The 24,943-nt window shown below is 53.0% G+C and overlaps 1 protein-coding gene and 1 long non-coding RNA gene across 5 annotated transcripts in view; one reads left to right on the top strand and one right to left on the bottom strand.

The window, feature by feature from the left end:
* Positions 1-316: 316 nt before the first annotated feature.
* On the bottom strand, positions 317-6,833 carry LOC123777864 (uncharacterized). Of its 2 annotated transcripts, XR_006775744.2 has the most exons (4): positions 6,619-6,833; positions 973-1,077; positions 640-830; positions 317-460 (listed from the first exon to the last, which is right to left on the bottom strand). It is a non-coding gene; the product is annotated as an uncharacterized LOC123777864 (long non-coding RNA). The 2 variants fall into 2 exon arrangements; XR_006775743.2 differs by lacking the exon at positions 6,619-6,833 and having other exon boundaries at positions 973-2,029.
* A 250-nt stretch (positions 6,834-7,083) lies between these two features.
* Positions 7,084-24,943, top strand: part of PCGF3 (polycomb group ring finger 3) — a 54,308-nt gene continuing 36,448 nt past the window's right edge. The window contains exons 1-4 of one of the 3 annotated variants that reach the window (XM_045774730.2): positions 7,084-7,283; positions 23,623-23,663; positions 23,997-24,149; positions 24,780-24,878. In XM_045774730.2, the coding sequence (XP_045630686.1) occupies positions 24,813-24,878 (66 nt within the window). In that variant the 5' untranslated portion in view covers positions 7,084-7,283; positions 23,623-23,663; positions 23,997-24,149; positions 24,780-24,812. Of the gene's footprint in view, positions 7,284-23,622; positions 23,664-23,996; positions 24,150-24,776; positions 24,879-24,943 lie in introns of all 3 variants that reach the window. The other 2 variants (XM_045774729.2, XM_045774731.2) reach the window with 2 other exon arrangements.

Here is a 24,943-nt window from a genome sequence, read left to right as displayed (position 1 = left end):
ATCTGAAGAAACCCCTCAGTGATCTCCACCTAGTGTCTTCCTTTAAACGTGATCTTTAAAGCTTTGTTTAAAATAACACTGACACACAATTATGACTAAATCTTTGTTCCAATTTTTTATCTCCTTCTTTCTTAACCAAATACAGACGCCCATCAGCATCCCAAACTAGCATTAATCAAGGCTTTTTCAGGCCACTGTCTTCCCTAAATAGTATCTTGTTCAAAATTAAGTAATTGAGAGCAGTCCCTTTGCCAAGAATGGAGCAAAGGCAATACCTTCCTCGCTGAGGATACTGGGGAAGAAATCTCACCTTAGATGATGACATGGCCACAGCCCATCCTGTTGGATTGGTTTTTACTTGGCTTTTATCTGCTCCTCTCAAGGGAATGTCAGCCATTTGAGGGCAGGAGCCGGTCTGTGCACACCCGAATCTCTGGAACAGGCTGGGGCCAGCACACAGCTGTGGAAGAAGATACAAGTGTGTGGGGTGGGGGACCTGTCTGCCTTGCCCCTGGCCTGTCCAGCAGGTTCTCCACAGGGCGGCCCACTCCCCCCACCCCGCCCTGCAATGCACGCCCTGGACAGGAGCCTGTCTGATTCCAGGTGCACAGCCTCCCTTCCCAGCACCCCCGTCTTTACTCATGTCCACTCCATGCTGCTTTCCCCGAGTCACGGCTGCAGAAAGCTCACGCGCACCAGCGCTGCGTCACAGCAGGGAACGGCGCAAGCAGATCAGAATCTGGATTCTCAGGCTGCCTCAAAAAGGACGGTGTGACTTCATCCTTATCCATCTGGGAGGCCGATCGGGGAATCTGCACTGGAATGTGAACCTGTTTAGTTAGAGGAAGAAAGTCTTTGGTCACTGTGGTCTGTGCTCCAGTCGGTCCCCACCAGAGAGAAGCCCTTGGGGTTGCCTCCCCCTAACCCATCTGTCCCTCCCACAGTCTAGGGAAGCCAGCCTCGGAGGCTCACCGCGCCTCAAAGTCATGACGAGTATCTGCGACCGCAGCGGGCTGGCCCGGCTCACGGAGGACTGGGGCCCAGTCTTGTTCTTGTCGCTCAGACCTGTTCAGCCAGCTAAAAAAGAGGAAGGGTCTGAGTGCTCACTTTTCTGTAAGCGCGTGGCGAGGTGGGCAGGTTTTTGTACGCGTGTGGTCTGATGTTCACCTGCTTGGTGTGTGTCGAATAGGAGATGGTATCTAGTGTGTGTTCGTGTGTGTTGTGTAAGGCGGTGTGGTTTTTGGTGTGTGTGGTGCAAGGTGGTCTCTGTGTCCTGTGTGTGTGTCATGGGGTGAAACGGGAGAACAGGTGTCTAATTCCTTGGTGTGCAGCGTGTACAAGTGCGTCTACTTGTGTGTGTGTGTGTGTGTGTGTGTGTGTGTGTGTGTGTGTGTGTAAAGTGAGCGTGTGTTAAATCAGAAACTGTGCTGGGTCTGAGATCGTGCTCCACGTGTGAGCTCACAAGCCAGCCTACCACAGGGCACACATATGTGTATGCGGAAACCACGGGACCCGGGTCAGAGGGGAAGAGCACCTGTCCCTTGCAGCCACAGCAGAGCCTTGTGTTGGTTCCCCCGGTTCTCATCTCCATGGGCAGGCGGGTGGCGTGCACGGCTGTGGGGTGTGCTTCAGAAGAACCCCAAAACAGGAAACTCTTACCTCACACAGGACTGCTGTGAGCCTCCCCACCCTGCCTTCCAGAGAGAGAACCCTTCTCTTCATGCTGGAATGTGAGCAACCCTCCTCCAGGGAGGGGAAGGGCTGGGCACTTCTGACCATCCCGGATGTCTCTGAGACATTCTGAACGAGGCTGTAAACGATTTTGCTCTGAGGACCCGGACCAGGCAGAACCAGAAACCTGAGAAATTCATGGAGAACAGCCTCCCAACAGGATCTACTTTCACAAATACCTCCACAGGGGCCCTGAGATTGAGTCCAGTGTTGGGCTCTCTGTGCACGGTGCAGAGTGGGCTTGAGGTTCTCTCTCTCCCTCTCCCTCGGCCCCTCCCCCATGCATTCTCTCTCTCTCTCTCTCTCTCTCTCTCTCTCTCTCAAATAAATCAACCTTAAAAAAAACAAACAAACCTCGATAGGTACCTGATTTTTTTGTTTGTGGATATGACATGATGAATCTTTAAGCAAGGCATTCTGAGGTGGAAAATAGGTGTTGTGTGTGTGCATGTGTGAGAGAGAGAGAAAGAGAGAGGGACATGAGAGTCTAGTTTATTTGTGTAAAATACGAGAGATGGGTGTCTGACTTTTCTCTCTGTATGGCTGAAATTAGCACCTAATTTTTCTGTGTGTTGTATGGCATGACATTTTGTGTATGGTGTGAGATACTTACCAAATTTTTCTGGTGTACGTTGGAAATGGGTGTCCATCTGTTTGTGTAGAGACAGGTGTATTTATTCGTGTGTGTGCTTTGAGGTCAGTGCGGCCCACCTGACCGCCGTTTTGCTCTTTCGACCCTCTCTGTTTTATGACACAGTTGTCCTGCTACTGCCACCGGCCTGCCGCAACCCACAAGGGTTTTAACACAGGCAAGCACACAGAACACACATCAGTCCTCATTTACTGGGCGAGTGGTAACTCTCTGCACACCGTGCTCTCCACCCTGCTTATCCTTTTTTCTTTTTTATTCGTTTATTTGAGACTGAGCAAGCGAGAGAGAGCAGGAGCAGGGGAGAGCAGTAGAGGCGGCGGGAGAAGCAGACCCTCACTGAAGCAGGTCCACCCCAGGACCCCGAGATCACAACCCCAGCTGAAGGCAGACGCCCCACTGACTGAGCCACCCAGGAGCCCCTGCACCCTGCATATCTTAGTGGTAGGTCTAGCTCTCACCCCCGGCGGTGGCCCCATGACGGTGTGCACAGGTGTCGGCCACTCTTGCTGCAGCTACCAGGACCTGGAGTGTGGAGACGCACACCTGAGGCCTTGCGGCCTGGATCCAGTTTTTTTGGTTACAAATTATGCTTCAGTTAGCAGCCTTGTACATGGTTTTTTTGTTTTGTTTTGTTTTTGCCAGTGTTTTGCCAGTTTTACCAATTTATCTTTGGGATAAATCCCTACTTCGGGATAGCTGGGCCAAAGGATAGATATCCGTGTAGTTTCACCGGATGTTATCAATCTCCATTAGATTATACGAGGCTCTTGCCAACAAAATAAGTTATCAAATGGCGGGGTTTTGTCGCCAGACTGGTCAGGAGAGGCCTCAGTGGATGTCTGACCATAGACCTGAGAGAGGGAAGAGCCACATGGGCAGCAAGGACGGGCCACCCAGGTCCAGGAGCGGCTCTGCCAAGCCTTGAGATGCGAGAGCCGGCCTGTCCAAGAGAGCCATGCGGTCGGAAGAATTGAGTTGGGGAGAGCAACCAGGGCCAGGCCAGAGCCAAGGCAGGGCTGGACCCCAAGGCAGGACCTTGGAGACTCAGAGCAACCACTGGGCTGCTAAGCAGAAGCTTGGCACCCTCCAACTCAGGTACTGAAGGGTCTGCTCATTGGCTGCTCTATTCAGCATAGCCTGAGGGCGGGGCAGAGGCTGTGGAAACAACCCAGACAGAACAGGTGGGCTCAGGCCAGGGCAGCAGCTGCGGAGTCCAAGAGCCATGGCTGGGTTAAGACATATTTGAAGATAAAGCCCCCAGGACTTCCCCAGGAATTGGATGTGAGAAAACAGAGAAAGACAGGAATCAGGAATGAGTCCAAATATGTGTGCCCCAGTAACAGAAAAAATGGAGTGGCTATCGGTTGAGAAGAGGAAGATGGAAGGGAGCAGATCACCTGTGTAGCCTCGAGTTGTGTCCTGAGCCTGGTGGGAATGATGACTGTTGTGCACTGGAGGAACACATCATGCGTAAACATTGGAGCATAGCCATCATCTGCACTGGGCTTGAAACCATGGGCGGAATGAGCACTGGCCAGGAGAGGAGCCTCAGGACAAGGAGAGGGGGCCTGGCAGGAAGAGACCAGGAGGAGAGAGGGTGGCAGAGGGGCCAAGAAGGTGCCAGTCATGGGGCAGAGCACAAGTGGAGAATGGGCCAGGGGGAAAGTATTTGAGGAGAGAGCAGCACAGGGGGTCATGGAGATGACAATGGCCACTGGAGAGAGCCCACAATGCCTTGGGTGCCTGGACCAGAGCATTTTGTTGCAGTGGGGGCACGGCAGAAACCTGAGGGTTTAAAAGAGAACATGGAAGGGGAAATCAGAGAGGCGGAGTGTAGACAGCTCTCTGGAGGAGTCGTGCTATGAAGACAAGCACAGAAGTACACCATCAGGAGAGAACAAGTCCTGTTCTGTTCTGTTAAGACAGGCGGCCTCACCCTGAGTTTGTGAGTGAATGGAGTGATCCAACACAGACACTGGCCTGGGAGAGGTGAGGAGGAGCAGCTGGGTGGGTGCCAAGGACAGGCCAGTGCCCCGGGATGGCTGGGTGGCACAGGAGTGAGGACAGCTCACCGTCCAGGGAGGAGGGAGCAGTGGGCTGAGGGGGGGGGGCTGTGTCCTCTCACTGCTTGTGTTATGGTTTCTAGTTTCTTCTTTCTTTCCTGCTCTGTTGAGGTATAAACCACACATATGTAACCAGTACACTTCAGTGAGTTTTGCCCCATGTATACACCCATGAATGTACCACCACCACCCACACAGCATGCAGTTCCATCATCTCAGGTTTCCTTGGGACCCTGTGATCACCCTGCTCTTGGGCTTTTGCTCTGAGTGAAACTCCTAGAGGCTTTTGAGCAGAGGAGAAACATGGCTTGACTAATGTGTTATGAAAGTTAGTACTCTGTGTTGAGAATAGATGTTGGAGGAGGGAGCGTCAAGAAAAGAAGTGGAGAGACCGGTCTGGAGGCTATGCACTAATCCAGGGCCAATCAATGACCTCGGGCCAGAGTGGGGATGGAAAGCTATAGCCATATTCTGAGGGGTCTGCCGACAGCAGGTATGGGAAGAAAGGATCCCAGTGTTTTGGCTTAGCAGGCAGGATGGAGCCCTCTCCTCTGCAATGGGGGTTGGGGTGAGTAGCAGGCTTGGGGGGAGATCAGGAGTTGATATACTGATATCAGAGCCTGAGCTCCCTAAAGATATCCCAGCGGGGATATGTCCAGACAGTTGGCTATGGGAGCCCAGGGTTCAGGGTCAAGGTCTGGGGTGTTGTTGCTGACGATCAGATGTCCTGTCTGCACTCTTTGAGAGAGACCTATGGTCATGCGTCATGCACACACTCTGGCTCTCCCCCATTTGCAGACAGAGAGCTACAGGGTCAGAGGGCCATCACATGACTTCCTGGGGTCACTGCCCTGTGCCCAGGGCTGTTCCTGGCCTGTTACCCCCACTTCTGACACCCAGGCCCCCACTCCAGCCTGGTTCAACTTAGCGGCCATTTCACTGCATCAGGGCCTTCCTCTCCCAGTGTGAGGGCTGCCACAGCCCCCCTCCCCAAATCCGGTCTCCGGGTGAGGACTTGGGCTCAGGCAGCCTTCCCTTTCTCCAGTGTGGTCATCTCTCCCTGTACCCCATCAACACCACTGAGGCTCTGACCCAAACAGAAAACAGCCCTCTAGTCCCAGAAGCCCCCTCCAAAGCAAAACATCTGGAAATGTTGTCTGTACTTACCCACCTCCCTTGAGCCTACCACAATTCGGTTTTTACCCTACCAATGCATCCACACTGCACTGGCCAAGGTCCCAGAAGGGTCCCACTCCCCAGACCCCTCTCAGCAGCCGATCAGACATCACTCACTCCTAGGGACCCTCCTCCCCAGTCTGCTCAATCTGGGTCTTTCTTACTGGACCCTCCTGGACTCGCTGGTTTCTCCATGTGGGCAGGGAGCTCAGTCCCCCCATCCCTCACTCACTCCTTTGACTTGCTCATCCATCCCCAAACACTGCAAACTCATACTACACTCCTGAAGCCCACAGCCTCACAGCAGCGCCACTGGGAGTCTAACAGCTATTACAACTGGACTCCTGACTCCACTCTCCTGCACTCCATCACCATCCCCAGATTGTCGGAGACTGTCCACCCTTCCAGTTGTTCCCCATCCATCCCTGCCTATTCTCAAGCTGAGTCCCAGCAGTCCACACTTCCTCCCCTCCCGGGTACCACCCAGTGCAGCTCCACGGCTTCTCCCCTGCACTGCCTCCTGCATTGGTCCTGCCAGACAAACACAAGACAGTCAGAGGGAGGCTTTACCAGGCCACCACCGTGCCATCACCTCTCTGTTCAGAATGCCCAGGGACCTCTTCATCTGACCTCATGTCCTCCCTCTCCCTGCCCCATGCCCTCTGGCTTCCTTGCTGGCCCCTGGCAAGCAACCTTCAATCTCCCCACTTTGCAGCTTGGTGCTGGCAGGACAGCTTGCCTGTGAACCCCACCTCCAGATATTTGCAGGGCTCGTTCCCTCTATGTCCCTACTCTGTGCCTCTACGGCTGGCTCCTTCCGTGTCCCTTACATGCCCACCCACCCCACTGTAACTAACACTCCAGACAGCCACTGCCTCCCCCACCCAGTTTATCTGGCTCCCACATGACACCAGATTTATTTTTTCCTCTGTTATTGCCCCCCCCCCGCCAAGGTGTGGACCCCACGAAGGGGTGGACGTCACGGTCACTACTTACAGCTCCAGGGCAGAGTTTGTGCACGGGTGGATGCACAGAGTTGCCGGGGTCAGCCCTGCTGCCCACTCCTGCTCTCCTGCCTGGTGCACGGAGAGCGCTCGGTGCTAGGTCCCAGAAAGGACTGGATCGCAAGAACGAGACCGACTCCGCCACAGGAATGCCCCGGTCCGGAGCCGGGCTCAGCGCCAGCTGCCTACTGCGTCCTGGGTCCAGCAGGACTCACCCCCAAGCCCGGCGAGCACCCGCCGACCACTCCCCCTCGGCCCACGCCCCCTCCGGCCACGCCCCCGCAATCCTCCGCCTCCTCTGCGGGCCCCGCCCCCGGCACCCTCCAGCTCCAGATCCCTGGCCTAACCCTGCCCGAATGCGCCTGCGCCTTCTGACCACGCCCCGGCCCCGGCCCCGCCCTTCAGTCCCCGCCCCCCTCCGGGCCCCGCCCCCTCGCCGGCTGCGGGGTGGGAGCCGGGCCGCGTAACGCGCATGCTCCATGAGCGGCGCCCCCGACTCGCTGCTCGGCTCCGTTCGGGCATTTCCGCCTCTTTGTTTTAAACTCCGGACGGGTTTTTTTCTCCTGCTCTTGGGGGGGACCCGGAGGGAGCGGCGCCCCCCCCAACTCCCGGCGCTGCCCCCGCGTGCGCCCCGCTCGCCCGCAGCCGAGACGGCAGGTCAGTGAGTCCGCGCCCCGCCTGGCCTGGCCCGCGGCTCCCTCTCCTCAGGCCGCGGCCTCGGCCCGTGTGCGGGCCCGGAAGGCTCGGAACCCCGGCCCGCGCCCCTGCGCCCCTCGTCGGCCCAGCCCAGCGGAGCCCCGAAACGGCTCGGCAGGCTCCGGGCGCGGGCCGGGCCCACGGGGCCGGGCCCCCGGGACAGGTCACGGGGAAGGGCCGGACGCCGGGACGGGTCATCGGGGAGGGACCAGGGAGGACCGGACCCCGGGACGGGCCAGCGGGGAAGGCCAGACCCTGAAACGGTTCACGGAGGAGGGCTAGACGCCAGACCCACCAGACAGGGACCAGGAAGCGCCGGACCCGGGGATAGGTCACCGAGGAGAGTCCAACCCTGGATAGGTCATCCAGGAGGGTCCAGCCCCAGCACGGGTCACCAAGGAGGATTGGGACCCTGAGACCGGACAGGAGCCAGAGAGGGCTGGACTCTGAGACAGGTCACGGAGGAGGGCCAGACCCTGAGCTGGCAGGACCCAGGGAGGGCTGGAACACTGGGCTGGGTCATTAAGGAGGGCCAGCACACCAAGACTGGCCCCATAGGGGGCTGGGATCCTGGAACAGTCCTGTGAGCACTTCTGAGACCCTGAGACAGCCCCTTCCGAGTGGGAGGCCAGGACCTTGGGACTGTGCCATGAGGAGGGTTCATCCCATGCGACAGGCTCCGGGGATGACCAGGGCCCCAGGTAGGTCATTTGGGAGCATCTGGATGCTGGGGCAGGACCATGAAGAAGCTAGGCTCTCAGGAAGGAGAGCTGGAACTTGGAGACAAGTCCCTCAGAAGGCCAGAACTCCTGAACAAGTGGATGGGAATCACCCAGACCACAAGTGTGGACTATAAGGAATGCTGGAACCCCAAGCCAGCCCTCCAGGGGGTTGGACCCCTCAGGCAGGATCCAGAGGTGCCCTTAATGTGTCCAGTTTACTCAGCTGGATCCACCTGCTGTGAAGGCTTGGGCGCATCAGGGACCCTGGTCACCTGAGCCCCACAGTGCAAATCCCGCTGAGGCCCCTGAGCACCCTGATGTTATGAGCACCTGGGCCAGCCCTCCAGACCTTCTGACCTTCAGCAGATGCTGCCTGGCTGGGCCCCAGGGGCACATGCGAGGCAGGGTTGGGACCCATCCTCACGCCTCTAGGTAGATTCAAGAGGAGCTCCTAGTCCACACTAGCTCCATGCCTCAAGTCAACACTGTGTTCACTCCCCACACCCAGAAAGCTATCCCCTACCCTGTTCTTCCAGCCCCCACTCCAGGGCTACTGTGTTTGCCTTGGCTTGTGGTTGGTGTTCATCACCTTCAACCACTTGTGCTCTCCTCTCCCTCCATTGGTGGAGGTCATATGGTTGTGCGGGTGTACCCTCCAGCCTGAGACTGGAGGTGTTTTCAGTGTCTAGGACGTTCCAGGAGGGGTGGGGTCCAATCAGGAGTGTTGGAAGCCTAGGGAAGTGTTTTGGGGGTGCTGGCCCAGTGCAGGAAAGTTGGAGCAATGGGGTTTTTGCTCCTCTGAAACCTTCGAATGAGACTTTCATCTAAAACTGGCCTGTGTTCTCCTTTAATTTGAAAGTGCTGATGAAAAAGTAAGGTGTGGTATGTGCTGCTCTCTGACTGGGGGATGGCTCCAGAGTGTGTCCAGTAAGATAATGCTGGAAGAGTTTGAGAGAATGAAAAGCCCAGGAGGGCAAGGGCCTTGTCCAGCTCAGCTCCCAGAACTGGCAGCCTGGCATGGGGTCAGCAGGCAGCACACAACTATCAAACGAAGCGAGTACGTGAGTGAGTGAGTGAGTGAAAGGTAGGAGTACTTTCAGAAAGATCAACATGTGTTAGGCTCGCACACTTATGCAGAGATCGGGCGGTAGGGTGAGATACAAATCTAAAACTCCGAGCTCTGTGGACTCCCGAGAAAGACACTTGAACTGGTCAGTTCAGTATTTCACTTTGTGCCACAGCTTCACTGCTTGGTTACTTAGGAGAAAACCCTTTAGATTTTCAGATCGACATTTCATAGGACCGAATCTTAACCAAACGGAGTCACCAAATCGTCCAGCTTAGGAACTTTTATTTGCCAAATGGAACCACACCTGGGACCTTCTTACTCAACACTTACTTCTGATTTTTTTTTTTTTGTACTTTTGCACCTTTCTTAAAATTTAGTTTGTTTTGTGAAGTTTTGGAAGACTTGCCAAATGGGGCATTCAGGTTTGGTTGGGCTCTTTATTTTCCTATTTTTGGATTTTTAAAGGTGTGATAGTGCTGCATGGTTGCATTATTTATATATTGCTGTCCAACAAATTACCCCAAAACTTGCTGCCTTAAAACATCAGTTATTATTTTACAGTTTCTGTGGGTCAGGAATCCAGGCACAGCTTGGCTGAGTCGTCTGGCTCAGAGTCTCACAAGGCTGCCTCAGTGGTGGCTGGAGCTGTGGTCTCAGCTGGAGGTTTGACTGTGTGTTCGACTGTGTGTCCAGGCCAGCTCACTCAGCCACTGGGGCTCTTCACAGGGCAAGTCAGAGGGAGCCAGTGATGGAACAGGAGAGCACGCAAGAAGGCCACAGTCTTCATGACCTGATCTTGGCAGGGACATCCCATCCCTTTTGCCGTATTCTCTGTGTTAGAACCTAGTCACTGGGCCCAGCCCTCACTTGAGAGGAGGCGTGTGTGTACTGGGAGTGGGGATAATGGTCACTGTGCCCATCTAAACACCTGTCGTTTATCAGGGTTCAGCTAATGTCGGGCCTATACCTGAGAAATACCCTGTAAGTAAATTAGCAGAATTGTGTATACAACAGTTTGTTAAATATAGGGTTGCAACAACTCAGCTGTCTCTTTAATTGTGTAGGTTCCTCTGATGTCACCATAATGACTGAAACCACTGGAAGTTACACATGAGGGAAGATATTATAAATAGGGACGATCCTTGGGAATTACACCTGTAGCAAGCCATAAGCAACTCCCCCCCAACCCTGCAAATTAAACTGAGTGCTGTAGAATTCTTTGATAGCTTCAAGTTCAATGATTTCAGTGTTTACAGAGCATCAGTTTATCCCTGCCCAAGATTTTGCTCCAGGAATTATAAACCGACCTTTGTAAGAAGTTTTCCAGAAGTAAGATCCTGAGACATTTTGGGTATTTGACCCTTGTAAGGAAGTCATGCTCCAGGAACCTGAATGTAAGAGCCTCAGTGCTTAGGGCCTGTGGCTCCCTGGAGTGCCTGGACTCCAGTGCCATGCCTCTCTCTGGTACTCTGGGCTGTAGCTGGGGCTGTAGCATGGGGCTGTCAAGCACACCCATCCAGGGGAACTTGTCCCAGGAGCCCTCTGTGGAAGGAAGTGTCCCCTCCCGCTGCCTAATTCTCTCTGGACCTGCCAGGGTTCCACCCGGCTAGTGGGAGGCAGGGCCCTTTGCCATGGATTAGAATTACTTATTTGAGTTGTTAGATTTGAATTATAAAGCAAGGTTTGTTTTGGTTTATACTGTTACCCTTTATTAAATGCCAGGCTTTATTATTTCATTTGAAGTTCTTTGTTTAGTGGTCAGAATCGAATTTGAAATCGAAAATGTAATTTTACTATTGAAATATATTGAAGTTTGGGGACAGTTCTACCCTTCTGATATTTGGCGTTAATAGTGCAGAAATGCTGCCCAATTCATTGTGCTTCAAAAAATGGAACTATGCTGTTGTGCAAGTTGATGGTTTTATCGTTAAATTTTAAGGAGTAAGACCTCTAAAAATAATAAGACTATCTTTTCTGACCTGCCATGTTCCTTCCTACAGAACTGAGTTCTCTGAAGGTCAAATGACAACAATAATGAAACACTTAACACATGATGAGAGAGTTAAGATGTGAGCCTTGCTTAGATGCATTTTCAGAATTGTCTGTGGAATTAAGCCAAACTCATCGATAAGAAATAAAACTCGCTAGAAAGTATAGTCCTTAGAAACTGATTGTTGGGTTGATTGCTTTTTTGAAGAGAACTTCTGATATTTAGGTGAATTTGGAGAGCAGAAGTTAATTGGATTATTTTCCAAATGAATCAGTATTCGCTGGACTTGGCTACATTAACAGCAAATTCCAGATGTTTAGCAAGAAATGTGCAAACAGTAGAAAGCTGTCTGCATTCTTCTTTGCAGCCCCTGCTAACTGGGGTTTTATGGAGCCAGAAAGTGTGGTGCTCAGCAGCCCCCACCCCCACCCCGTGTCAGATGCTCCACAAAGAGCTCGGAGCTGACCTTCTTCCATACCTTGTGTGGCCCTGTCCTGGAGGTACTGTGTGTACCAACTTGTCTGGTTCTTAACGCCACCCCACATCTGCTGTCTGATCGCCCACGTGTGCCTGGGAGGGAATAGACGCAGGCCACAGCTGGAACGGGAGGAGCAGAAAAGGGTCAGCCTTTCCCGTTTTTATTTCAGAAGAAAACACAATGGAGAAAAACTGAAAGAATTCCACACCCCCACCCTAATCTAGGATTATTTATGCTTTGCCATATTTGCTTCATCTCTTTTTTCTAAATGCGTACTTATTGGCATTGAATCATCTGAAAGTAGCTACAGACAACCTACCATGTTCCTTAAGTAATTCAGGGCACACAGGTGACAGGATTAGGATGGTCTCCACACAGCCACAGTGTCATTATCACACCTGAGAAGGGGCACTGGGTTCACATACTAGTTAATAGTCAACTGTTCATTTTCAAATCTCCCCACTTGTCTCAAGAATGTCTTCTTCTTCTTCTTTTTTTTTTTTTAAAGATTTTATTTATTTATGACAGAGACAGCCAGTGAGAGAGAGAACACAAGCAGGGGGAGCGGGAGAGGAAGAAGCAGGCTCCCAGCAGAGCAGGGAGCCCGATGTGGGGCTCAATCTCAAGAATGTCTTTTATGGCATTTTTCCCTTAACCAGATCCAGGCAGGTTCCTGGCATGGCATAGGGGTCATGCATCTCCTGAACCAGACACACCTGGGTTCCCAGAGTAGCACTGGGGGTCATGTCCTTTCTGAACCAGACACAGGTGCGTTCCCAGAGTAGCACTGGGGGTCATGGCCCCTTAGCGCCTTTTCAGGTTCCCCCTTGCCCTCCGCAGGGTTAACTTTTTTAAGCTACATATCACACCTGGATTTTTCTGATTCTTACGGTGTCGTCCACCTTTGTCTGTTGTCCCTGTGTACTCTATAAACTGAAGGAATGAGGGCGAGCCGGAGTCAGGCTTGAGATTTGGGAGATCCCTCCACAGGAGCCAGTGAGTGCTTCATATCGCGCCTTCGGGGACACGCGGTCAAGTTGCAGTGTTACTCGGGTCAGTCCTGTTGGCCGAGCTTCCGGTAGCGCAGTTCCCAGTGTCCTGCCAAGGGGCAGGTCAGTCCAGCCCTCCCTGTTCCGTTTCTGGTGGGGAGGCATCCTCGGGCCATTTCATTCTTCCTCACAGGCACATGGGTGAGCCCTACTCATCAGTTTCGAGGCTTTTAGCAGACTTTATAGAAGGTTCAGTAGGTGGAAAGGGTTTGAAATTGTTAATGGAAATAGGACTTTTGCTGACAAATAACATTTCTTTTCATAAAGTAAGTGCCTTTCTTACTGTAGAGACAGGAATGGCTAGAGGCAGTTGGTTTTCCCCAGCCTTTCGTTAAAGGCAGCCTGGTGAAGAAGACGGACATCAGAGATCACAAGAGGGGTGTCTTAGCCACCACAACAGAATGTTGTAGATGGAGTGGTTTAAACAGGCATTTATTTCTCACCGTCCTGGGGGCTGAAGTCCAAGATCAAGGTGCCAGTTGACGTGGTTCGTGGTGCAGACCGGCTGCCTCCTGGCTGTGGAAGCCCTCTGCTGTCTCTTCTTGCCAGGACACTAATCTCATCTGGGCCCAGCCTTACACATCTAACCCTGTCGCCCCCAGAGGCTCCATCTTTGGAGATGGGTTAGGGCTCCAGCACAGGAATTTGAGGGAGGCGCAGTTCCGTCAGGGCCAAGCAAGGGTCTGTGGCTTCTGCTGCTTGTTTACTAACCTGTTCCTTGTCTCCAGAATTGGGAGAAGAGTTTCCTAATGAAAATGTTCCCGGGGCTGGTGGTCACTCCATTTTACATGCTTGGGAAACTGTCCCTTTCTTCTTCTATTAACTCCATTTCTTTAAATACCATTACATTAATTTTCTAATGATGCGTAACAAGTTGCCACAAAATTAGTGTCTTAAAAGGACACCGACTTATTAGCCCCAGTTCCATGGGTTGGAAATCTAGCGCAGTGTCGCCCCTCTTCTGCTCAGGGCCTCGAAGCTGAAATCCACGTGCTGGGCTGAGGCTCTCATCTGGGATGAGAGGGTCATCTTCGGAGCTCACTAGCCCATCTCTTGTGGTTGTTGCACTGGGGTCCTGCTTTCTTGCTGGCTCACTGTTGGAGGCTGCCCTCAGCTCCTAGAAGTCCCACAGTTACTTGTCCCAGGACCATGGGTAGTTGGCAGCAAGTTGCTTTCTGCCAGGCCAGTAGGACTCACCCCTCTGACCTGCTCTTCTGGCACCAGCTGGAGAAAACTCTGCTTTGAAAGACCATGCTATTTGGCTTGCCCTACTTTAGGGTCAGCTGATTTGGGACCGTAATTACATCCTCAAAAATCCCTTTGCAGCAGCACCTAGGCTAATAAGGTGGGAGATATGTGTATGCCAGGGTGCAGAATCTCATGGCCATCTCAGGATTCTGCCTGCCACGGTCCTGGCACCCCAAAATTCATATCCTCCCAAATGCCAAATACAGCTGTCCCTCTTCTGAGGTTCCCCAGGGTCTCGTCCCACTGTGGCACCAGCTCAAAGTCCCAGACCTTGCCTGAACCACAGAGCTCTGGAGTCTGATCCCCTGGATCATCTGCTTAGTGCAATCCACTGGGGGCTGCTCCTGGACACTCGTGAACCAAGTGAGACAGATCGCCTTCCCAGCACCCCCACAGCAGGACAGGTATAGGGTTACCAGTTGAGAATGGGGAAGTGGACATAGCAGGAGTCACAGGCCCAACGCAGTTCTGAAACCCAGTGGGGATCCCCAGTTGGGATTCTTGATTGGGTTTTAAGCTCAGGATGACCCCGCTGGTTCTCTGCTTCGCCCTCTGGGCTCTTGTTTCTACCCTGAGTCAGCCTTTTTCATGAAGGGGGTGCATGTCTGTAGCTGAGTAACCTCATCAGCCGGAAGAATCCTGGGGTCCAACAGCCCCTTTTCACAGCATGTTTTTCGTCTTCTCCAGGGGTTGGATCTGGGAGTTAAAATGGGTGTGATTATATAATGATCTGTTATACGGTTGAGTTCTAATCTCACCTTCCCTTTTTCCTGACATTGTTTGACGTTACTGTCTCCTGTTCCAAATTCTCAAGGATCGTGTCTCAGCCCGTGCCCTCCTTGGCCCTCTGTCCTCGTCCCCCTGTCCCGTGTGGAAGCCTCGTCCTCCAGGCCAGCCGGCCGCACAGTGGTCCTCTTGCGCTTCGGGGGTCCCTTGCCCCATCGGTGGGGTGCCTGCTGCTCTGGCCCCTCCCTCCAGGTCCGAGGTCAGACGTCCCTCCGCACCGGCTCTCCTCTGGTCACTGTCTAAAGCAGCCCCTCCACCTGTTTCCTCTGCTTCGCTGCCTTCATCTGCTTTCTTCATGGTGCTCATCACTCTCTGCTGATGAGTTTGTCATGTCTCGTCACCAGCTGGAACAGGAGCTCCCTGAGCACAAGGCCTGTGGTAACATGTGAGCACTTGTTGTCTCCGTAGGCATGCCTTGGATGAGTATTTGAGCACCTTTCCTGAGACGTCTGCAAACGCCATGGCTTCCATCCATACTTGGCTAATAGTTTGGCTGGATGTAGAATTCCACATTAAAGTCTCTTTTCCTCAGAACTTTGAAAGAATTGCTTCTTTTACTGGTAGGATTCACGTTGCTGATGAAAAGTCTGGTGCTATCTGATTCTCACTCCATTGTGAACTCCTTTCCTCCCAGAACCGGTAGGACCCATTCTTGTACCCTTGACGTCTTCAGATTCCAGGACTTGGTTAGATGGGGGCATTTTCACTCACCGTGCCAGGCACTCGGGCCTTTGTGGTCTGATGGTTCGTCCAGCTGGAGAAATACTTGAATAATTTTTTCCAAATCATGAAATACTGCCTATAAGTGAGCATAGAGAAAGATATAATGAACATCTGTGTACTCATTACCCAGCTTAAGAAATAAAATATTAAAGTATATTTGAAAGCTCCTTATCTCAGTTTTCTGTTTTTTCTGAAACACCTATTGGTTGGATGTTGGATCTTTTCTATGTCCTATTTTTATCTATTCTTTGAGAAGATTTTCTCAACTTTATCATATAACTCTTTTATTGAATTTTTAATACCTCCAGTCACATGGCTGGCACTGCAGTATAGGGAGGTGGGTAGTAACAAAATAAATAGGTAAATTGTAAGTTCGAGGGTAATGTCTTGGATTCGTGGTGTGTGTGCATGTTGGTGCACACAGGACATGTAATTGTCAACAAGATGGTCCCTGAAGATGTTGCTGGGGAAATGACATTTGAGAAAAGGCTTGATGGAGGTGAGGTAGGCCCCATGTATCCACATGAGAGAGAATGTTCCAGCCACAGTAGGTGTAAGGGCCATGGGGTGGGAGTACACCTAGAATGTTCTAGAACTAGCAGGGAGTCCACCATGGCCAGAGGGGAGTGAGCGAGGTGGCTTGGGGCCTCAGTGGCCGCTGGAAGGCTTTGGCTTTTCCTGAGCCCTTGGAGAGTTTCATGCCACAGGGATTCCTCGGAGCTGTGTCGGGGGTGAGTGTGGCATAACAGCACATCAGGTGGGTTAAGTGTGAGGGGCAGAGTTGCTCCCATCTCTTGTACATGGGTGCAAGGTAAGTGAGAAGCCGCAGATGGGCGGGAAATCGAGATTACACTTGGAGATGCCAGTCTTCCAAGTGGAGCACAGGTAGCTGACGTCTGAATTTGGGGTCAGGGAGTGTTGAGCGGCATAAACGTGAAGGGGGGAGGCCAGTGGGATGTGACTGGAAGTGAGTGGGCTGGGCCGCAGGGACGGGTGCCTGGGAGCCTTTCAGTCTGGTGATGGTGGACGTTGCTGATGTGGGTGGACCTCAGTGCTGCTCAAGACATGTGCCTGGGATCCCCCCCTGGGGACTGTATCTCAGGTCACTAAGTTACACCCAGAAATACATAAACCCTTAATTTAAGAAGTAAAAATAGGGAGTAAACTCAGCAATGGACGTGGTCCTCAGTCTGCCGTATCAGTGAGTTGGTAGTCACTCATTTAACACATGTTGGGTGTCCTGTGTGCTCTTCAGAACCCCCAGTAATGCAGGAAGAATAGCTGTGGGTGGTGGCCTGTGGCATCCCTGAGTGGGGAAGCAAGGGCAAGGCCTGGGGAGGCAGTCCTTTGCAGCTTTCTGCAGGGCTGAGACCATGGTGACCTGGGGGTGCGGGTGGGAGCAGCAGGGGTGCAGCCAGGCCTATGGGCTGGGGGTGGAGGTGGGGTGTCATGTCCAAGTTAGGGGAAAAGGTGGAGCAGGGACTTCATTGTTCTTTGAGTCATGATCCCTTTTGAGAGTCTAAATTCAAAGCACCTTTATGTTATTTCATTATTTTTTAAAAAAGCTTTCATGGCAGTGTGTAGCCACATACAAAATACACTTAAAGTTTCCCCTTTTCTCATAATCTTGACCGGATTTCAGTGTCCCAGCAAGGAACATTCATCATACGGTTCTGTTCATCTTGAGATGGCGATAAATTCTTGGTGTTCGGCCCATTCTTCCAGGCCTTGCCTGAGGACTTAGTGATGCCGTCATAGAGGGCACGAGCCCAGCTGTCTGTCGAGCCCGCATGTACCAGGCACTGTTGTGGGTGCCAGGGCCCCACTGGGGAGCAGGACCACACAGGGAACAGGTTAGTTGGGTGCCACGGGGAGATGAGTGAGGAGCCGGGGTCTGGGAGGCAGGGTCGTGGGGTCAGATAGGCCGTAGAGAAGAGGCTACAGTGGACCAGTAGGGCTCTCTCTTAAGCACCTGCTGCGTGCCGGCACAGGTCCTCTGGTTTGGGGGAAGAGAGAGGCCCATCAGATGGAGCAGCAGGTGTGGGGTACATAAGAGTCCAAGATCATAGCAGAGCGCTTTGGAAGGAGAGGGCATTGGGCACAGGGCAGAGTTCAGCAGTTTGCTGATTTTCGTGTGGAAGTATGAGTAGGTCTTCTTGAGTACTTGGATGAAGACAGAAATATCTCTGGTTGATTGGGCAGCCCTGGGGTGGGTGCTCTGGCGGACATGATGTCCAACAGTGAGGATGCAGCCTCAGCCCTGCAGTGGGGGTTCACGGCGCTGTTGGAGAACAGGCTGGGCACAGCACCCTGAAGATGCTGACCGTGTAGGGGACGGGACAGCGGCCAGCGTTAGACCTGGGGCCACGGTAGCCTGACCAGGAGGCTCAGGGAGCCAGCCTGCTGCCGTGAGGACGGAGGTCCAGGCTGGTGGGGAGTGATGCACACAGCTCAGAGGTAGGCGAGGCCAGGGGGCGCGGAGCTGGCAGGGACGCGCCCTGACGTGGAGAGACACTGATCATGGGTAGAGCCCTGATGTGGATGGGGCTCATGGGGCTGCAGCATGGCAGGAGTGCACGGCTCATCAGAAGCCTGGATCCTTTCGGGGGTTTCATGCAGGAAGGACATGTCCAATTTGCTTTTCTACGTGTTGCTCAGACTTGTGCGCGAGATTGAATTAGTGGTGAGAGTGGGCAGAGGGAGGCCTGTCCTGGGTGCATCTGCCATCCAGATGGAAGCCATGGTGTGTCCAGTGGGCACGGAAGGCCGGCAGAGGGCATGGCGTTCAGGGAAGAACGAGTGGGACTGGGGTGAGGGAGCAGGGGGAAGCATGACCCCCCACAGGGCAGCTGGTGCTTGGACATGGTGGGGGGAGGGCAGCAGTGGGGAGCAGGTTGGCAGTTTCTTAAAAAGTTGTCAAGCAGCTACATTGGCCCCTGGTCGGCATTCACTCCAGAGCATCTGTCCCCACGAAGATGTGGCCATGAGCTCCTACCAGCCCCATAGGAAGCAGCCCAGATGTCCACCTGCTGGTGAGCGGGCCAACAACAGTGCCGTGGACGCTGCTCGGAACGAGAATGGGCCGTTTGTGCCACCACGTGAGCGAGCCTCCAAACAGGATGAGTGAAAGGAGCCGTGCCATGTGCTGCCGCAAACACGGCTCCCGGACACGCCCCCTCAGTGCAGTTACCGGGCAGATCGGGGGTCTCCGGGGTGAGGGCCGCGTCACCACTGTGGTGGTCCTTTCCCAGGCGAATGTCAAAACTTAACCGAGTTGTCTCTTTAAAAGACGCACAGTGTATGTTTTGTCAAATATTTCTCAGTAAAGCTGTTTGATAAAGGTTATGGGATAATATCAACTTGTGCTGGTGTTGTAGACGAAGGTGTTCCTAGAAACACATCACTAAGCAAAACTAGTTAAAAGGTAAGTGGAAAACTTGAAAGTTCTTGTAAGATGTGGTTAAGGAGAGGAGGCTCAGCCCCCGGGTGTGGATTTGCCTGCGGGGACGGGTGCAGGTTCTTTCTGCTGGGGGTCCCCGAGCAGGCGGGCCTAAGGAGGATGGCCCTGGAACTGAGGCGAGGGCAGATGGGTCTGGCCCTGAGCAGGCTGCGTCCAGGAGGGGCCCACTGGAGGTGGGACCGCCCTCACGCGCTGCGTCTCTGGGTCAGGGAGCACAGCGGCGGCCGTGACGGCTTTGCCCGGGGGGCATGAGCGCTGTGTGCTGACGTGGGAAGACACCCGGGGCAGCTGATTAGTTATAGAAGCCCCGTCATATCACATCACATGTAGTCTGAGGGTGGCTTTCTAGTAAGCGTGAGGGTGTGTGCGTACATGTTCCCAGTATTTCAGGTTTACCCACAGAGGGAAATACCCATCACCCTAAGGACAGCAATTAGTCTGGGGGGACTGGGGTTGTAGGGTTTTTTTCCTTAGTGTTATTCTTTACTTTCCAACTCATGTTTAATAAAGGTGCTTCTTACGTCCACACTGCAAAACAAGCCTGGTGTATTTACCTGAAGGACAGTCAGGGATGATGGACGTGCAACACGGGAATGGAGGGGTGGGGAAGCATCCACTGAAGGGCGCTCACCGGAGTCGGAGGGAGGGCGTGACCCAGACGGTGCGGTGTGCGGCAGAGGGGCCAGGGTAGAGGCGTGGGCGCACACCTGTTGGTGGTGGAGGAGGCCGGGTGGAGGGGGGTCCACGGTGAGTGGACAGGGAGGCTGGACCTCTTCACACAGGATGACTGCCTGTGGGCCTGGGACAGGCCTGAAGATTGTGCTGGAAAGACACGCCACCCATGCCCTTCTGGAAGGCTCCAGCGCTTGTGCGGGGTGTGTGATAGCGCCAGGCTCTGTGAACCACGGCAGGGAGCCACGTGGGAGAGATTCAGGAGTCAGATGTGGAGGGGTCGGGGCGGTGACCAGGAATCTTGGAGATAGGTTGTGTTGGTAATATCCCCATCACCGGGATCTCGTCAAGAGCAGCCTGACGGGATTGGGGGCCAGCAGACACCGGGGAGAAGGTGTTCACCAGCATGGCGACCTGTAGCAGACCCGCGTGGGGATGCATTCCCGGGGTTGCTAATGAAGCTGAATGTTTGAAAAGATGCTTATTTGTATTTTCTCTTTTGTGAAGTGCCCATGGTCCCTCTTATTGTCTGGAGCAGGGGTTGGCAAGTGTTTTTTTAGCAAATAACTTAGCTTTTGGGGCCATATGGTGTCGAAAGTCCTCCCTCCCAGAGCAGGGACTGACAGGACACAGTGGGTGTGGTGGGTCCCCCTCAAGCTTTGTTTACGGAGCAGCCCTGCGGAGCCCTGTCTGGACTGTAGTCTTAGGTGTGGGGGTTCTCGGCTGCTCTGGCTGTTCCCACTAGTGTTTTTTTGATTACCTGATATACTTTTCTTTTTTTAAATTATTTATTTATTTGACAGAGAGAGACAGCCAGCGAGAGAGGGAACCCAAGCAGGGGGAGTGGGAGAGGAAGAAGCAGGCTCCTGGCAGAGAAGCCTGATGTGGGGCTCGATCCCATAACGCTGGGGTCACACCCTGAGCTGAAGGCAGACACTTAACGACTGCGCCACCCAGGCGCCCCTGATATACTTATTTTTAAGTATTTTTAAGTTGATTTTATTAGTCATTCCCTTTGTGGTTAGTGCTTTTTGATTCTGTTTTGTAATCTTTTCCTCACCTGAGGTCAGGAGGATGTTCTCCCTAGTATCTTCCAAAGGATTAAAATTGTGTTTTCACATTTGGTCTTCATCCACCTGGAACTGATTATTTGGGGATGAGGGTGGGGGAGACGCCTGGTATAAAGTAGGAGTTTGTTTTTGTTTTGTTTTTCCAATTTCACCACCAGGATGATGTTTGTAGTAGTTTTTTAAAATTTTAGAATGCGCTCTTAATGGAGGTACAGTTTACATATGCCAAAGTTCACCACAGCTCTCTGGTGTGATTGGTGCTTTGGGCGCATCTGTGACCACACCCCAGTCCTGACCCAGAACCCTGCCATCTCCTCAGACTTCCAGCTGCCAGTCCCTGCCACTGGCCGACCCACAGGCACCCAGATCTGCCTTTTCTAGAACCGTGTGTCTGGTGGGACATGCACTGCGAGGTCCTTGTGTCTGGCTTCTTTCCTGCAGTACAGGGTTCTGTCTTTTGTTCATTTCGGCTGCTGAGCAGTACCCGCCATGTGGATGGACCACTTTCTGTTCCCCACCACCCGTCGACGAGCACTGTGGCTCTTTCCATTGTGGGACTACTATGAAGAAGGCTGCCTTGAACGTTCAGGCGTAAACCTTTGAGTGGATATTTGTGTTTGTGTCTCTTTTGTTTATTTATTTTTAGTGTGGGGGAAGGGCAGAAGCAGAGGGAGAGAGAGAATCTTAAGCACGCTCCATGCCCAGCATGGAGCCTGATGTGGGGCTGGATCTCACGACCCTGAGATCACGACCTGAGCCAATATCAAGAGTCAGACGCATAATCAACGGAGCCACCCAGGCACTTCGTGTCTCTTTAAACAGAGAACTTTTATTACCTTCTAAATTTGCTAAGAGTTTTTTAAAAATCATGAATGGATAATGAATTTAATCAAATGATTTCTGTGCATCTTTGGGAAGATCTTACCATTTTTCTCCTTTTGTCTTTTGTCGGATTACTTTTTCCCTCATAGCAAGGCCCCTGTATTATAGGGATAGACCTGGTTTGTCAAGCATACCCCTCCTGCTCAGACACTCCTGGGTCAGTGACTCCGTGTGCTGACAGTTTTGGCACTGATGGCCACCAGTGAGTTCAGTCTGTGATTTTCCTCCAGTTCTGGTCTGATGTGTGTGTGTTACCTTCATAAAACGAGTTGGACAGTACCATCGTTTTGCTTCTCTGAGTGGCTTTGTTTGAGTAGGTTGTATGGCTCCTTGAACACTTGGTAGGACCATCCTTGAGGTGGTAGGGCCTGGGGTTTTCCTGACACCTAAGTCCAGTTCCTTAATAGTTACAGAACTTCTGCGTTTTCTCTTTCTACTTGCCTCAATTCTGGGGAGTTATTTTTCTGGGAATTTATCAATTTCACATAAATTTTCAATTTTATCAGCATAAAGTTGTTCATAATTCATACTAATAGCATAATTCTATTATTGCTCGAACGTAACTTTCTCAATGAGAGACTCACTGACCCCCCTGTCCCCCACCAGTGCCCTGACTCCCCTTCCCTGTTCTTATTGGTAGCATTTATCACCTTTTAACATACTAAGTAATTTACCCATGTACTGCATATGTTACTTATTGTCTGTCTTCCTCCAGTGGGATGTGGGTGCTAGGGAGCTGTTTTTTGTCTTTTTCGTTCACTGAGGTCTAAGACCTGTCAAGAGTCGGTAACCGTGTTTCTAGCCACAATACAACCTCAATAAAATCAAACACACTGAAAGGTTCCTCACTCACACAAGCACATTTCAGTGGCTCAGCAGCCACCCTGTTGGGCAGAGGGCTTTCGTACGAGTCCCATCATCCCAGAGCGTCTGGTCAGCCCTGGTCTAGAGTCAGGCCCCGTGTTTCCTCGTCTTTGTTCTCTTGTCAGTGCCTTAGACACACCTGTTAATCTTCCTAGCCAACCAACTAACTCTCTTCCTCCTTCCCCTGCCTCCCTCTCTTCCTTTTTCTGCAAAAGTTAATTGAGCTTCAAAGATTAATTAATAAAAAACGCAGTGTGGGAAGCTTGAAGAGTGAAAATAACATAAACTGGATATAATGTGAATGGCATTTAAGTATTTATTAGGCCCACCGTTCCAAGGTTATATTTAACCACTACCGTTAAACCGCCAGAGCCCTGGTGCTTTCTCAGGTGTGTTCCTACTTCAGAAGGGAGCAGGCACAGCACCTCCAGCCCTGTCTGTCCACCTTCCCGCCTGGAGGGTGGGGAGACCTCAGGGCTTCCCACAAAGGAGGGAGAGCATGGGCAGGCAGGAGGGAAAGTTCCACGGAGGTTCTGGAGGAGTCTCAGACTGAGCCCCCACATGGCACCGTGGCCACCAGCCTGACCACCCCAGGGCCTGCAGGCTGGGGTGCAGACCCCCCTGCAGCTTTGAGAGCGACCTGTTGGCTCCCTGTCACCCAGAGTGGGAGCCCGGGTCTTCCCAGAGGCCTCACGCTTGCCCTCTCCCCTCACCTGGCTCACCCAGCTCCAGGCAGTGAGGCCCCTCACACTGCTCTCCCTGGGCCCCGATCTCAGCCCTGTGCTGTTTGGTGTCTGTGCCTGTCTCCCCCCGGAACTCCGTGACCCCTACTTTGGCCCAGAACCCAGCTTGGAGCCTGCACGCTCACCTTAGGGGATGTGAGGAGGGGTGTGAGGATGCAGAACACACAGAAATCACAGAAGTTAAATACCACTGCGCTATTCCCTGTCCCTCCCAGAGGCCCTAGCCTCCCGTCGGGTCACCCCTGAGATCTACCCCCTCTTCTGGAGCTGTCCCCTTGGCCTCACGGCATGTGACGGAGCCCCCTGCCTGCCCACACACCGCCCATATGCCCTCCCAGCCCAACATCCCCTGGGCTTTGGTGACACCAGTCTGTCACTGAGATCTGCCCATGTCTCTGCGGGCAGTTCTGGTTTCACTGTCATTAATTCTCGTTTTCCTCTCGGTGGTTTTAAGCAAGTAAATGGGCAAAGCCAAGGCTGCTGGTTTGGCAGGGAACGTGGACAGCGTGTGTGGTTGATGCCCCTATGTTGTGTGTCTCCACAGGCTTCAACATGTAGCAGAGGGTTCCAGGCTGCCATGTACAGGTAAATGTGGTTTGAACTTTGGTTTTTCTCTTCTTTCAACGCATGTAAATTGCCTCAGTTTACCTTGGGTTATACTGTGTGAGTGTACTTTAGCCATAGAAAAAGTCAATTGCTTATAACTGCTTTAAAATGTAGTTTCTGATAGCTCCAGGGGAGATTAGGGTACAACCACTTACATATATCCAAGTTTTCTCTTAATTAACACTTGTGGTTGACTCAGTTCTGTTGTTTACGACGTGGGACTCACCTAAGAATTCTAGAAAGAACTTCATTACAGGACCATGTGCATCCTACATGAGCTGACATGAAGTAACAGAGCTGTTTCTGTGCCAGAAAATGGACAGAGAGCAAGGGACAGAAGGGAGGCGCAGACGTGAAGACCGACAGGGCAGAGTGAAGCCGCTGGCGAGGACTCACAGCATCAGAGCAGCAGCCTGAGCGCCCAATGCAAAGGCAGGAGGAGGGGACCGAAGACATCTAGAAGAGGTGAGGCAGTCTCCTCCGGCCTCCAGGCCGGCCTTCCAGCAGCCTGCATGGGGAGGGATCAACAGCTGTGAAAAGCCCACTGTCCACGTTCACTGCTGACCTTTCCTGACATCTGTGGGGTCTGCCTCCCTCCCTCCTGCGAGAGGCTCTAAGACACACCAGGCAAGGCGTCTCGGGGTCTGCTGACAGGTGCGGTGTGCACAGGGTACAGGACTGAAGGCCTTGTACCATTTTCCTCCTCTGGCTCATGCCCCCCTGGTGTCCAGTGTCTAGTGCTGCACAGGGGCCACCAAGCGGGGAAGCCCAGGGGCGGGACTTCTGCATGATGGTGACAGTGGACATTTCCCCTCTGAGTGCAGCTCTTCATGGGCCTGGGGAGAGGAGGGTGGTGGGCCTTGGGGCCCAGCTTGGGCAGAGCCGGCAGTCTGGGCCAGGGGACTCTCGGGGCAACTCTTGTCTCCTAATGTGGGTGGTCAGCGGGTAGAGGGTCCCTTTTCCAGGCTGTTAGGGCCATCCGCTCAGCCGGGCGCTGTGCTCGGGCAGCCTGCCCCCGCCATGTTCCCTTGCCTCTTGCGACCTCCCTCCTTTGGGGTTTCCTATAGGTGAGACTCGTGTGTGCTCTTTTAGCAGGAGTCTCGAGAGGGGTGCCACGTCCTTCGTGGCATGACTCCGGGAGGCATAGCTGTCTGTCACCCATCTGGTGCCCACCTGGTGTCACCTGGTCACTCAGTAAGTGATGGCTACATGGTGTTTCTACCTGGAGGCCCCGCTCTCACTCTGTGCCTGAGAAGTGT

The sequence above is a fragment of the Ursus americanus genome, chromosome 8 (assembly GCF_024610735.1).
Source record: "Ursus americanus isolate L20-20 chromosome 8, mUrsAme1.1.p, whole genome shotgun sequence".
Classification (NCBI taxonomy): domain Eukaryota; kingdom Metazoa; phylum Chordata; class Mammalia; order Carnivora; family Ursidae; genus Ursus; species Ursus americanus.
The sequence above is the reverse complement of the archived record's forward strand: the minus strand, read 5'-3'. Positions and strand labels throughout refer to the sequence as shown.